Below are 15,506 nucleotides of genomic sequence, written 5' to 3' on the forward strand. Positions count from 1 at the left end.
AAACGGTTTGATTAAAACCTGCGACTTCACACCTTCACTCTAGTGAGGGAATTATTGAACGGACCGAATTTAACTCAGTTTTAAGCGTTTCTTTTCCACAACAGCAGGTTTTGAAAAGGTCTGCCCGAGTCAATTCACTTTCAAAACCTCTTGTACGCGAAAAAACTTTTTTAATTCAGTGCACTGTATGGTAATTCCATCCTAACTCACCGTTTATCAGTTTACATTTACGTACACTGTACATGTACGTTTTAAGGCTTGACTTAACAAAGTCATCATCGTACAACGTCCATCGGTCATGATCGTCTGTTATGTTCAATACGATAAAATTAACTGACCCTTTCATACCGGTATATATTTCACAAGGGAAAAGGTCGATCGTCCTATCACAAACAAATCCCACAAAATTGCGCACATCAATTCCCGGAGGCAACACACACCGAACTGCAACGAAGGTTCTCCTTCACTCTTGCGGGGTCGCCAGTTTGATCCATATTCGACTTCTACATTTGTAAATAATTTTTTTTCCATGCCAAATCTGCTTTACTTGGACTTGGGGACTTCGATGAACCCTGCCAGAGGGGACTGGTGACGAACGCTGTTCTCAGCAACTTGGCGACTTACCCAAAACCCGTAAAAAAAGTTTTAATGAACCTGCAGTGTGCGTGGAAGATAGGATCTTCACTGGCAAAAAAAACAAGGACACAAATACAGGTATCAAAACGTTCTTTTCATTTCCATTTATGCGCTACAATAGCAAAATACACTTCACACTTTCTTGTGTACAAACCTCCAGCTCATTTTTAACGAGACCATTTTACAAATATTCTGGTTGCATTTGTGTCGCGAAGACACGATTACAATATCAATTAAGACGAGCACACCTTATAATTATATAAAACGCAATAATCTAAGCGTAATACACGCGTATCATTGCCGTTTGATCTTAATTCCGGATTCTATAGCTTTGGAACTTGTTTGGTTCTAAGAAACTATAAGTTCAAGTTAGATAAAATCATGAAAAAAGCGAATCAGTTTTAAAATTCGTAGCAGGATGTAAGCTCCCTTCCTTGAATCTATTATAATACATACCCATACAAAAATAAATAGCTTTAAAATTGTGACAACATGTTGATAGCATAAGCTTATCAATATAAAAATTACATCTTGTGTTGTCAGTCAGTTTTTAAGTCAAAAATAATTAATCTAATTAAGAGATCTTCATTCTGATTAGAAAGTCATCAGAATATTTCAATGTAGTCACAAACTACTCACTGATTTACTTTGTAATGAAATCAGTTCCATACTTGTATCTGTTTTTTTCTTCCTTTTTCTAGCTTCCAACTTAAAGGAAAAGCCATACTTATTGTCCAGGTGCGAGTTCAACAGAGAAAGGCAGTTATTTTAAAAACAGCTCATAAATACCTAGGAATGTATTAATCCAAGCATGAGCCAAACAAAGATGAGAGTTGAGCCACCTCACTGGTCTCTTGCCTAGCCACCAATCTCTCTTTCACCTCTCTGAGACCTGCGTCAACTATGACAGCCTCTATTGCAAAATGTCAAACTGGGCAAGTTTTCATTTTTCAAACACTGTCTTTCCTCATGATTCTCATCCTTGTTTGGGTTCAACTCTAATCAACTTAATTCCAGCAATTCTTCTTTGCCCCAGACTATTACACTGTTTCTAGTAAACTCAATGATAAGGAACACATATATTCAACTACTACAAAAATTGAAAACTCAAAGTACACTCTTTGTGAAAGATTTTTGTTGTAAAAAAGCACCTTCATTTAACAAATGTCTCTTGTTTAAATAATGTGGCCATAAAAAATAAATGAGAGATCGAATCACTGATCAGTTCTTTAATGATGTTTTCATTGTATAATCTAAGCTGCTTGTCAAAAGAAAAGATCAAAAATATATTTTATTTTCCCAGTTTTTGAAACATTACATTTCAGGAGCTCATATTCAATCCGATTTTAGAGCAATGCTTTTAAAGTAAGATATATACACGTGCAGTTTCACAAATAACTATTTCTAGTGATATTTAAGAAATGATTTGAAGAAACTAAAAATAATAAAATCATGGGAAACTAGTTTTCACGTGATCGTCTAAAGCGTGGTGGCAATTTTCTTCTATGTTGTGGACTCGAAGAGACCTGAAATCAACAGAGATACCTTACCAAGGAACACAGCTGTATTATTCATGCCACATTCTGAAGATAACAGCAACAGTTCTTGTGATCTGTGACTTAATGTTCCTCCAATAAATCATACATTAGTCAGATTAACTTGGTACCAAACTACCTGCCTTGGTATAGATAATAAAGGTTCTATTGGAAATATGTCTTGAAAACTACCCCAAACATCTTTTCATTTCTCTTTAATCTTTTTTTTTTTATCATTACAGTCTTTATTCACATGATAATTTTAGTGTATAGTGACACCTACATGTACATGGTTAGAAACAGGCAGGGCTGTTGGAGCACCTGGGTATTCCTCTGAAAAAAAAAAAAAAAAAAAAACAGAAATTACACCATAAATGAGTTTTTCTAGTTCAGAGATTAGTCTGCAGTTGAGCCCAATGGTCCGTCAACCCTGCACTTATCTTTGGTTTTTGTAGTATGAAGCAACTTGAAGAATTTTACTTCTGTCCCCAACTCCACTCCCAGCATGCATTAAAAACTTGAAGGTAACTATTTACACTCCTGTCACTTATGCAGAGAGATGTACTGTGAGCGTAAAGCCTCTTGCCCAAGAGTAACCCAGATTCTGGAGCCCAGGTGAAAGGAATCATATGTTCTGTGGCAAGACACGTTACTCTTTACAGTACCTCTGTACACCCAGGAGTAGAAAAGGGTAGATGGTACCCTCCCTTTTTATGTGCAAATCCATAACACCAAATACTATCACATCAGTGCAAATGCTCTCTCATTAATGTACAAAAACAGAGTTGCTTCTGTGGAAAATGTTCTCTATCTAAACACTTAAATTCCAAATCTCATACTGGAAAGAAATACAAAGTAAATACTAAGTTTAATATATAATTACCTTGATAATGTATTACATAAGGGGCTGGTTGCTGTATATATGACACCTGCTCAGTGAAAAAAAAAAAACAGCTGATTGTGATTAAAGGTGAACAACAGACCTGTTGGAGAAATTGTTCAAACCTCTTTAATATGGACATATACCAATTTAATTAGAAGAACAGCAGAGAGCCCCATTTAAAGGAAGTGTTTCTATTATAGAGAGATCAAGATTCTAGAAACTCTGGATTAATCGGACTGTTAACTGTCCATAATATGCGCTTAAGCTGCAAAGTCATAGACACCTGACACATGTTTGGAAACAAAATTCTTATAATTATTAACAGTCTGCAGTTATGAACATGTTTCAATGAAAGTGTGAATGCAAGTTTATTACTGGTGTAACTTTTAGGTGTTACCCTCTATAAAATAAAGATTGATTGATCAATCCAACGACTGATTGATTGATTGATTGATTGATTGATTGATTGATTGATTGATTGATTGATTGATTGATTGATTGAAAACTAAGTACAGAATTTTGTAGTTCACATTCCCAAGCTCTCCCAGAATTAGCTGCAATGATTGCAAGTGTCACATTTCCAGTTTAAGAAATGAATAATAACAAAGTTTAGTTCTCTTTTGTTAGTCTCACCTGATGTTCAGGAGTGTACACTGGAGGCATGTATGTCGGATACTACAATCAATAAGGAACGATGTAGTCAGCAACATTAAAACTAAATAAAATATTGTCTCACAAACTCAGTCAAGAATTTAACTTTCACTTGCATTATGTATGCTGTCTCACTATTTCTTATAATTATGCAAAACATTTTTTAACTTTATAGTACCGTTCAGCATCAACCTTTTGTTTTGGAGCTCCTGTTTTCCTGCTCTATATAGATTCAAGATATTGCTTTCTTAGTTTTACAGCCATGGTACATTTTACAGGTGTAACTACATTAAGGATCTGAGCCCATTATTGATTGATAATAATTATTTTTGAATATTATACCTGTACAGGTGTCACAACATTAGACGCAGGCACAGGGTAAAAATACTCCCCTCTCATTTGATTGCTGGACACTGTATAAGGGAGTGAGATAAAAAAAAAATTCACTTAACATAAATTATTAAATTTAAATAAATATACGTATAAAATTCCTATCTAGGAGATGTTTTGTGACCTGTTTTTAAAAGTAACTTGCTGGTGCACCTCTGCAATTCATTAATGTGTCCCCTCTCCCCCCCATCCAAGGTTAATGCCTAGGATGTCAACAAATGTGTAAAACTGTATGGTTAGACTTTTATGATTTTCCCTGGAGGAAGAGGAAATTTTTAAGCTAAGTTTTTAATGTCCAGCTAGCTACTGATGTATAGATATCATTTTGATATGGCCTGTTTTTGATGCATAGATATCATAAACATCATTTTGCAACAAGCAAGTAACAAAATTCATGCATTTACTTCTCATCAGGACTTCTTTACATACCTACAACAAGTTCGGGATTCTCTACAGGCGTGACCTGAATATCAAAATTGTACAATGAAACTAATAAGACTTATTTTTAGCAATAATAATTAATGTAAAATACAGGTGATGACTACATAGTTTTTTGTAATCTTTTCTCACATTACATAGTCCAGCAATAAGGCCCACTGTTCTTGTGCTTGATGCATGACGTGGTGAAATGTTGGTATACTGTAAATGTCCAGTTTATAAGTTTGTTTTGGGTTTGAAAAGAACGCATGCCTTCAACATGTTTTCCTGTCTTACGCGCACTTAACTAGCATACAAAAAAAGTCAAGTTTAAACTGCCCTGACAACATCTCAAACCAAAATATACAAAATGCATTCAACCCTTTAACTGACCATCATACACTTTCTTACGAATTGAGGGGTCATGCACTTTGTACCACTTGTGATGTCATCAACTTAGGCATCAATAGATATTCTTGATAAACAGATAATAGAGCTAGGATGGATCTATCCGCACAACTCTCTGTTTTTAAAATCAACCACATTCAGACGTAGCTAATTGAAAGAAAAACGTGAGCAGTTTTTGGTGCAATATTAGTGGTAAAATGGCCCATTACACCTAAAATCAATTTTCCATTTCCAGACTTTAAAGATAATCAACACCGAACTTTTTACAGCTGTCAGAAAGGATATGAAGAGCAAAAGCAACAAGAGTAAAAGGGGCGAGAAAAAGCAAAGGAGCTCATGTGCATGCTCCAAATTAAGACATTGTACATTCTAGTACCTAATGCTCAGGGAAATCTTGCTCCTTGGTAAGAAATAAATCTCAGCAAAGTTGAGGCCAGTTCAGGGTCATGGCAGGCAAAAAACCAAGTTTACAGTAACAAACAGCATTTTTTGAGGAAATTTGCCAGTTAAAGGGTTAAACCACAACATGCCCTGATTAAGTACCCACCTGTTTCTTTACTGCCGGACCTAAGTTGAGCTTTTTATTCCTGAGGAACAAAGTTCCCTGAAAAAATGAAAACCGCCAAACAATGTTTAAGTTTGTTGCTTTGCTGGTAATAACAAATAAAATCCAGGTTGAAATTTTAAAGGTGCATTCAGCATTTCAGCCCTCATTATCCATGCCACCTGGGCAAAGCTCCTTTGGGTTGTCACAAAAAATATCTGCTACTTAGAGGAAGATAGAAAACACAACAAGCCCAAAGAGTTTCTGCATAGAAGACTGCATCCATCCACACTTTGGTTGCATAATTCCAATGCAATTCACTGATTCACAACTGTGTATTACTTGGTCAAGAAGGACAATACATTTTATAATAAATTTAGAATATGTTCCCCAAACATTAATCCCTCAAATGAAGCACCTAATTTGACCTTTCCTTTGAAATAAGAATAGAAATATTACACTGTGGTCAATGACCTATTCATACACATTTTGCTGGTGAGCAGCTGCCACCTGTCCCAGTTACAGCTGGTCCCTCCTCAGTGAACAGGGTCATTAGTCTTCTTTATTATACATGCCCAGTCTGCAATATTATAGGATGAGGGACTACCCAACTCTTCTCACCATTTCTCTTAAGTACTCCCTCTGTATATCATTCTCAAAACAAACACAGGCCAGACCAATGAAGTCTTACCATTTCTGTCACATTTCTCACATCACCTTCTGACTGAAATGTCACAAAGCCATAGCTGTCAAAAAATTAAAACATTTGGGATCACAATTGTAAAGAGATAAAAAAAAAAGTGGAAGAGAGTGCTAAGCATATCAATTTTTCTCAAACTGCATTACGGTAGGGCAGAAATATTTCAGGCTAGAAAAAACCAAGAAGAATTAACCCAGCACAAACAGAGAGTGTTTCTGTTGGGAGTGCAATTTCTCCCCATTTTACAAGTAAATTTCTAAGCATCAATGCAGAAAGCCAGCAGACGCAGTAATATGTTGATAATTTGTGATAATAATTTTTCCTTTTGATATTCATATGCTGATATGACTGTGTAATTTTTAGCTTTTTTAACTAAATTTATTACTTGGGCGGCACCTTGCAGGAGTCCTTTGGTCTCATTTGTGCTATGTATACTTAACAGCACCTTTATTACTGCAGCTGTATATGTTGTTTACGCTCACGGTTGTGCATTAGCGAAAACCAGCATTGAACAAGTCAAGGAGATGCATAAAATTGATGAATTGATGGTAAACCAGAAAATAAAACTCACCCCTTTGGAACTTGATTTTCATCAAAAATAAGTTTAGCCTCCACAACATGGCCAAAGTTGCTAAAATATTGAGCCAGCTCTTGTGGTGTTGTCTACAAAATAAAGACAAATGTTTTTAACATGCAGTTTTCTCAATCATTTTCTAGACACTTTAGGTGTCAGAAATTACAATGAGGTACCTGACCAGATAGTTTGCCTTGAATTCTGCCATTATATTCACAACCTTTCCCAATGTTTTTATGTTTTGCTTCTCAAAAAAAGGGGGGGGTGGCTAGTCACCCAATCCACCCCCCTAAATCTGCTTCTGGGTATCTTAACCGCAACCGATACACGAATTATTGGATGCGTTTTTGAGCGACTTTGTGCAGGGTACAATTGAGGGACTCTAGCTTTTCAGTTGCTTAACAAACTACCCAACTGCACTCTGGGCCTCTTCAAACGAGCTCCATCAACCAAATTGCCGCAGATTCTGAGATCTCGCCTTGCCACCCTTTCCTTTATATAAATTTTGATGTTTTTGCATAAAAAGCAAGGCTAGCCTGGACCAAAAAAGCAGCCATGATGCTATAATCTTGCTTTGTCCACTGTGGATGCTAATTCCATTATGCCAAACCAACCGCTCAGACACCAGTGGGAATACCCGAGGAAAGTGAAATGAACAGTGAAATGAGAGTGAAATTTTCCGATCAAACCAGGCCAACCAAGAGGAATGGCTCTTACCATTTTTTATTCCTTTTCCAAATTCCCTACAAAAATGAAGAGAAGCAGGGCAATGAACCGGTTTGTCAAAAATGGAACAGCAAATTTTGGTCGGACAGGTCCGGATGAAATTAGTGGACCACCTCCAGAGGTGATCCCAAATGTTGTGGTCAGAAGGAACTGAAATGGACCTTTCCATTGACTCCCAACCCAAATTTCCGGAATCTTTGGCATAATGGAAAGCACCTCCTATCTTCAACAGAACAATGGTGGCTTTAAAATTGCAGCAGTAAAGCTAAAATGCTGGCAAAGCTAAATTGTTAGCTTTGTCAGCTAGAACAGCAAAAAAAAAATTAATGAGGCTCATAGTCTACTTCCTTTCTAGGAATTCTCAGGCAAACTCTTCACGCCCCTTTTTCATCTGAACTTCCCGTATGAATGGAAGACAAAAATAGCTCTCCCAGTGACATTGTACCACTGGAGAAATGACAAATCCTGACTATATGGAGGGAAGGGGTTGAGTAAATTGAAGAGAAAAAAGACTGTAGCCGAATGACAGTAACAAAACAACCCTGCAAAAACGCTTAAGCTCCACATTTACTCGAACTTCCTATTAAAGGCAAGACGAGATTCTGGATAATTCACGCAGCGTGGAAATTCGCGCGCTTTCTCCACGCATAATTAACGTTGGTTAAACCCCCCTTCAGAGAGTTGTTAACGTTGCGAAGATTTAAGGCGACTCAGCACAAATTCGGCATCTTAGGATTTACGGCCGATCAAAACCACTGGCTAGTGTCGACACACAATATAAATAATTTACAGAGCAGCATGAAACCACTTCACCGATCGCAACGAGGTCTCACTTATTTTACCAGTGGTTATCAAGCTTCAACCGTTCACCGCGACCGGGAAAAACGAATTTTGCAGCTCAGTACTGCATATTTTAACCTTTGCTCCTTCAGTAAATCCGACCCATGTTATTTTTTCTTGACTTAAGGCTTTAATACATGTTTCAAATCTAACCTCAGGAAACACAAGCAATCGACAATCGATGGCAAACTATCGGTACATTTGCTAAATTCTCATGCTGCGCTTTCAAATTAAACAAACATTGTCGTTATTGCTTACTGTACCCAAAACTTCAAGGATTACAAGGGGCTTTGAGATCTTCAAGGGCCTCTTAAGAATTAAGTTATCAACAAAAAATAAAAATTCAAGATCTCAGCAAACACAATACGCCCGTTCAAATTACTGAGCCGCTCGCGGTTTCGAGTGGACAAGCTAGATGATCAAACGAACTATTCACACCAATTGAAAGTTATAATCTGGAAATATAACGGTATTATGTCTTGAAATAACCAGAAGATAAAAGTAGTAAACAGTACTTACGTTGTGTGGAAGCCCTCCAACAAAAAGACGGTTCCTGAATCTACGTCCAAACAGATAAGTGCTGCTTTCCTGCAAAGTAAAGTATCTGGTATTACACCTATGTTTACAATTCAATGGTCTTCGCGCTGTTGAATCAAATGTTCGCGAACGTTTTTGACTAACGACTATTTCAAGATCGAAACTTTTTGGTTGTTAAAAAAAATTGCCACAATCATGTCAACAGTAATTTAAAAATTATAGAACGTTGCGATCAAAACGTTTATGGAGTTCACTACGCAATTCCACTAACAAAGCTATTGAAAAGCAAAATTACTGCAAAGGTAAAAGAAATTGAAAATTGTGTTACAAATTGCAACAGCAAGAGGCTGTTCGAAAATCTTATCTGCTTACCATGATGGTTTTGAAAATGTTTCGCTGGTTTCGATGCCGGCGCGACAGATAGCACGTGGGGAAATGAAGCTGACCGCAGAAGTCACAGCTATATATACCCCGGTTTGGCATCAATTATGCTGTAATTAGGGACAATTTCACGCATGTTACGAAAACACTGGGTTGGAAATGACAGGTTTTCCCAGCGGAACAAACAACTCTTGCAATAAAAACAATACCTTTGCAAATTGGACAATCATGGGTGAGATTAAATGCGTATGTATTGCTATTGCTTTGAAGAAGCGAGATTTGCAACCGGAAGTCGAACCAAAACTTTCAAGTTGGGTGGCTGAAGGGTGCAAGCGGGTGGCTGGCATGCTTTGAGTTAAATTTAACGGTGTTGATGGAACATAGCTGTTGATCTGAAGACATTGAATTATCGCCAGGTTACAGCTTCGATAGATAAAACAACACCGCTGCTCTAATTTGACAGCTATCCCAGAAACATGATCCAGAACAGCCGATGGGTGTAGATGAAAATTATCGAGATGCTTATGAGGTTAAGGGTTGGCTTTATTTCTTTAGTCCTTCAAATTACAGCAATTATTTATCGCATCGTGAATTTTTTAGTCGCAGTATGTTCTGCGAAAAAGCAAAACTGAGCAAAAAAACTAGCAAAAAGCTTAACTTAACCTTTTCGGCGCGTATTATGTTGTCACGCATACACACAGTACACTGATTGAACGGCTTGTTAACCCTAATCTTGCTGAATTATCGGAATTTCTTAATCTGAAACTTAAGCAACTGTAAGTAAAGCTTTTATTATCCCATCTATCAAAATGAAACTTTGACGAAGCTTTTAGAGCTTGAGGTATCATTTTCCCACGCTTGAGGTGTTACTCAGTATTCTTCTATTAATTGAAATGTTTTTTGGGTGGAGTCAAGTTATTAGCAAATTATGAGCAATTATAATACAACGTCAAAACAGCGACCCTTCGTGGGTAATGCGATTTGAGTGTTAACATCTTGTATATACCGCGATGGGACACAAAAAAGTGAGTTTTCGAGGATGTAGGAAGCAATAAACCCTCAGTGATTAAGACCCGAGATGCTCGTTTCGCGGATGAGCGATCACTGACAATAGCAACTAATTAGAAACATGCCGACACAATATTTCTCACGCGCAAACAGGCGCGAAATTTTTCTTTTCTTCTTCCATTCAAGTGGATTCTTTTTCACATCTTACAAGCTTTTTGTTTGAAAACAGAGGTAAAGAGACGCACTAAATATTAAATGCAAACAAAATAACAGTCTGTTTATCCTTTGAACGTGACGGAAAAAGTTCCAATCGTGTTACTCATTCTTTGACGAAGTGCTATCGTAAACAAATTCCGGACGCATAGTTTATCTTTTTTTTTTTTCACCGTGAAATCGTAAAAATTAGAAAGGCTCTTTTTGTCGTACGTGAGTTGCTTGTGTTCAAAGTCGGCTTGAAAGTGTGGCGGCTTTTCCCCGCTTTTCGGTGAAACACCTTCAATTTTCAGTCGCTGCCGGGATAATCGGATTAACATAAGCTGATGAGTTTGACATAAGGCAGAGAGCATTTCCAGGCAGCTGCCTACCAATACGAGCAATGTTGTTTTGCTTCCCCGTTCACTTTCGATTGTTCGTCAAATAACTGAAATAAGTTTTTAGATAAGAAAATTCCCCTTTCGATAACCCCAAGGGAGAGAACTTTGAGAACCGTGAGAAAATCGAAGAATTGCTCGACGCCATAAACATGCCTTTACTCCATGCGCGTTTCATTTGTTCGTGAGCACACGCGCGACTTTCCCCACCCTTCGCCCTAACAAGCTCCACGTTAGCCTGCAAGCAGGCTGAACTATTTTTGACATGAAACCCCTCGATCCCGGGCCCTCGACAAATCCATGAACATTTCAGAGAAATAATCTGACGCCATCATACTGCTTCAAATATCGGTCATGCATTTTCAACGGCCCACCAGCTTTTGCGTGTCGCCCCTCTCGCGTGTTCTTTCGCAACACACGCGCGCGATGGACTCTGTTCAGTTCTTACACCGGAAGAGCTTTATATACAAAAGCTCTCCAGAGACAGTAACTGATCTTGGCTTATTTGCAATAAATCAAGTAGCTATAAATCAAGTCGACACTTGTTTATTGGCAGACTCTCTAAACGTGCTTTCCCTTCCCTCTTGTTCCAGGATTTTCATTTGGAAAAGCTAAGAGACAAAAATACATGAAAATATGGGAAGGACTCAGCTTTGTAGACACTCTCTCCCATTTTGTTACATGCCGGCTACCGCTTCGCTCGCTTTTCATTTTAAAACAGGAAAATTGGCTGTAGACGAAAGACTGAATGAACAGTCCGGCTATAAATCCAGGCAAATGTTCACAGGAAGCAATGTTGACTGTCCATGATCACGTATTGCGTAACGCTGGTCCACTTGCTGTCACCACTGGTTCATTGTTCAAAGATATTTTAATATTAATATTATTAATACCTTCTCGGACAAAATCAAAATACCTTGTATTTCCGCGCTTTACGCGCTTTTTTTGGAATAAACACCATTATGGGTGAAGAAAAATCTAATTCCCTTCCGATGTCTCGCACCGCTGTGGTTATAGATCGGTGAGAGGGATAACTTCCCTTTGTTTTGTCTTGGGTTTGCGCGCTCTTTTGCAAAGATTAAGAGCGCAGACTTTAGACAGTTCTCCCATATATAACATTTTAGTTGCGTTCTTGTAAATGTACAGGCTAAAAAGAAATGGGAGGGCTTAATTCCCCGTTCTAACCCTGTCCCCAGTCCCCTCGCTTATTTCCATGTAACCGCTTTCCACGATGTTCATTTTCTGTTACAAACGCAAGTCAACGAGGCCTTACTTTTCCCACGGAAGTTTATTTGTGCTAAATTTCCTCAAAGTACCGCACTAATAAAAAGCATCGGAGCGCTCAGCATGCAAAGCGTCCAGTCTTTTACCGACGATAAAGGACTATGTGTCGGGCTGTGAGTGTGACCCTTGCCGACGATTGTCCTAAACAACGCGGCTCACTTTGAGGCCGACAAAGGTCCAGCGAAGGTGGGAAAAAAGTCGATGTGCAAGGTAGTCGTCGAATACATCATTTCGCTTATCTCTGTTCTTTGGGTCACCGAGCCAAGGTTTGCGGGATGATAATTACACAGTACTCTGTACCATGTTGTTTTGAAGAATGTTTCGAATGAACAGCCATCGAAGGATTTCCCGAATCGCGGTTGATTAATTGTTTCATGGCTCGTTTTTTGTTTGATTCTTGAGTAATAAATTCTGTTATGCAACGTATTTTGACGCACGCATGTAAAGGAGGTCAAACAGCGCTTAATTTCAAATGTTGGGAAGACACGACTGAACAGAAATGTTAGGGTGGGTGGGGAATTACATGCGATGAGAGCTAAGAAGTAACAAGTGGGGGTTAACGATTGAGAGTAGCGGTTGAGGAGCAGTGGGGGTTTGAAGTGATATATGGTTAGGAGGTGGGGAATGAAGGTCACATGTGCAACTTGTGCCTGCCGCAAAGTCTCATATTGTGCGAGTGCAATGTATTAGCTTGAGCTCCGATACCGTAGGACACTCAAGCGCTTCGTAGCCTACATAGCTGGCGGTTTAGTTGGGGTAGAGCGCGCGAGCTAGCGGCGAGAGCAGCGATGCCGTGGGGAACCTAATGAGACAAACGAAAAGGCTGCTACGCCAGACCACTCGCGTATCATCTTTACCGTCCCCAACCAACTAAACCGCCAGCTACGCAGGCTAGTGCTTCCATCGCCGGCGATTGTTGCGTTTTCAGTTTATTTTTTTTTTTCTTTCAGTGCAGTGTGGACGAAAAACATTTGATGCGATTTTAGGATTGAAAACGCTGTCTTCAAATTTCTTTGGCGTGGTGTGGACGGGCCATAAACTAAGCAGAGTGTAGTATCTTTCCACTCAAGGTCCAAAATTAACTTACAATAAGTCAGTTTTGATATATTAAAATTCAGGTTGATAGTGAGGTCTAGAGGACACAAACAAAAGAAATGAATAAACATGTCAATCAATTTCCTTTGTTTGTGTCCTCTATGCCTCACTGCCAAGCTGAATTTTAATACAGTGAAACCTGTATTAAGCAGACACCCTTGGGACCCTCACTAGTGTCCGCTTAATACAGGGTGTCCGCTCAAAACAGGTTCTAATATGTTGTGCAATAATAGTTACTTATCAACCCTTTTGTAACACAGTGTAACCCAGAGTTAGATCAAAGACTAGCTAAGACTGTTTATAGTACAATGTCCAGTCAGTCAATCCATCAATCTGGAATAATCACTTAGTTTTAAAACGACATCGCTGAACGATGTTAAAGGAGTCTCAGCTGAACCTTTAGAGGTAAAATGTCCTTGAAGTGTCCGCTTATTGCTGGAGGGGGGTGATAGGGCTATGCAAATGCGCCAATCCGTGCCTTTTTTCCGCCAAATCCGTCGATCCGCCAATATTTTTGTTCAAATCGGAAACCACAATCACATCCGGAAACAGAAGTATAAAAGTTCAAAAGTAAACTGGTAAATGTGAAGGCAAGAGAAAATTGTGAACGCCATTGTTAATTTCGCAAAAATAGTAAAGAAAGCAGCATATAGCTTGATGGCTATAACATAGTACAATTCCAATAACAGTCTCATACCTGAGTTTAAACGAGTTTCGTTCGAAAAAAATAATTTGGATGAACTAATTAACCTACCGACCAAGGGTGAAGAAAGATCTATGATCCAAATTTTGTTTAGGACCCAAGATCCGAACATCAAGACAGGCACAATCCGGAATCCGCGCCAAAATTTACCGCTAATCCTCGATATCCACTGTGCTTTCAAAATCCGCGAATCCGCTCGATTTACCGCAAAAATCCACAATCCGTGCGCTTTTTTCGATCCGAAAACCTATTCACCGCCCACGCCCACCCCCCCCCCCCGCCCCGTCTTGCAGGTTTTGTGCAACAAAATGGCTTAATACTGATGCCTGCGTGCGCTTAACAGAGGTGTCCGCTGAATGCAGGTTTATTTTAGAGTAAATGTAGGAAGAACATTTTGGGACTCAAGCTGGTGTCCGCTTAATAGAGGGTGTCAGCTTATTATGGGGTCCGCTTCAGAATACAGGTTTCACTTGTCGAAAACAGTCTATCATAACTTGACTGCTCCACTGACTCTCCGAGGCTTGGGGGAATAAAGCAAAAGAAATCGCGTCCAGGATGAGGGTAAATAATTTAAAAGATGATTTTTGCAGAACATTCAAGCAATAGTGGCAAAAATAAAGTTACCAAAATAATCTCATAACCTGGTAATATTTTGAATAAAGGTAAAAAGAACTTATCGAGATTTAAGCTCTGACCCCGCGAGAGAAAGTTGAACTTGAAGTTATCCATGTTTCAATTAAAACACACTTTTCTCGTTAGTTGAGAACACAATAACACACGTATTCTTACGAGGTTTGACGATAACTTTTTTGAGAATGCTTGAGGATTTATTCGCGGGATCACTTAGAGAAATCAATTAAAGCGAGATGTTTAAAATAGTATTCAGAACGTTACCGCGCTGTGAGTAGATTTTTAGTAAATAATTTTTGGCCCTGTTGCTCGCACTTTGAGCGGAATCCGTCTTAATTTCTTTTACTTTATTCCCCTAAGCCTTGGTCGTTTTAGAAATACAGCTTTGAATTTTATTGTGGTGTTTTACGTTGATTTTCGTTCATTTTAATTTACGTTGAAGTAACAATTAATTTTACTTTTTAGTCTTTTTACACCTTCTTTCCTTAAAAACACACGGAAGACCTCCTTGGTTTATTTCTTCACCGCTAGCTAGGGATAAATGGAAGAAAGTTAAAATAATAATCTGAAGAAGAAATAAAAACGCAAATTTCAAATAGTCTTCAGTGGCGGATATAGGGAAGGGGCCCGGGGGCCCGCCTCCTTATTTTGGGTAAAAAGAGAAGAAATCACTGAGGGAAGAAAAGCCGGCAGGGCAAGCAAAACAACACACCCCTTCGCCCCCCCACCCCTTAGCTGAAGGTGTGGATCCGCCACTAGTCTTGTTCTTATTCTGTTGTAACCTGTGTTGTTAGTATAGCTATGTTAGACCTATGTTAGAGAGCGTCGTGGCGGATGGCAGCTAATTTAAAAGCTCTGATGCTGCCTCCAATTCCTTCCCCGAATCGGTAACTTGAAATGCCAGACAAAATAGCGAAAGTTAAAACAACGGGTACTAGAAAATGGGAAGAGCGTAGAAACAGCTCAGAGACATT

General features: G+C 38.7%; 1 protein-coding gene across 1 annotated transcript; it reads right to left on the bottom strand.

The window, feature by feature from the left end:
• Positions 1 to 868: 868 nt before the first annotated feature.
• Positions 869 to 10,014, bottom strand: LOC145474751 (deleted in azoospermia-like). The gene is made up of 11 exons (XM_081455191.1): positions 9,214 to 10,014; positions 8,824 to 8,892; positions 6,736 to 6,827; positions 6,156 to 6,210; positions 5,468 to 5,524; positions 4,525 to 4,558; positions 4,048 to 4,118; positions 3,688 to 3,729; positions 3,055 to 3,100; positions 2,455 to 2,504; positions 869 to 2,162 (listed from the first exon to the last, which is right to left on the bottom strand). The coding sequence occupies exons 1-11, from the start codon at positions 9,322 to 9,324 to the stop codon at positions 2,097 to 2,099; spliced, it is 693 nt and encodes a 230-aa protein (XP_081311317.1). The 5' UTR covers positions 9,325 to 10,014; the 3' UTR covers positions 869 to 2,096.
• Between the last annotated feature and the right edge of the window lie 5,492 nt (positions 10,015 to 15,506).

This window comes from Orbicella franksi, chromosome 2 (genome assembly GCF_964199315.1).
Source record: "Orbicella franksi chromosome 2, jaOrbFran1.1, whole genome shotgun sequence".
Lineage (NCBI taxonomy): Eukaryota > Metazoa > Cnidaria > Anthozoa > Scleractinia > Merulinidae > Orbicella > Orbicella franksi.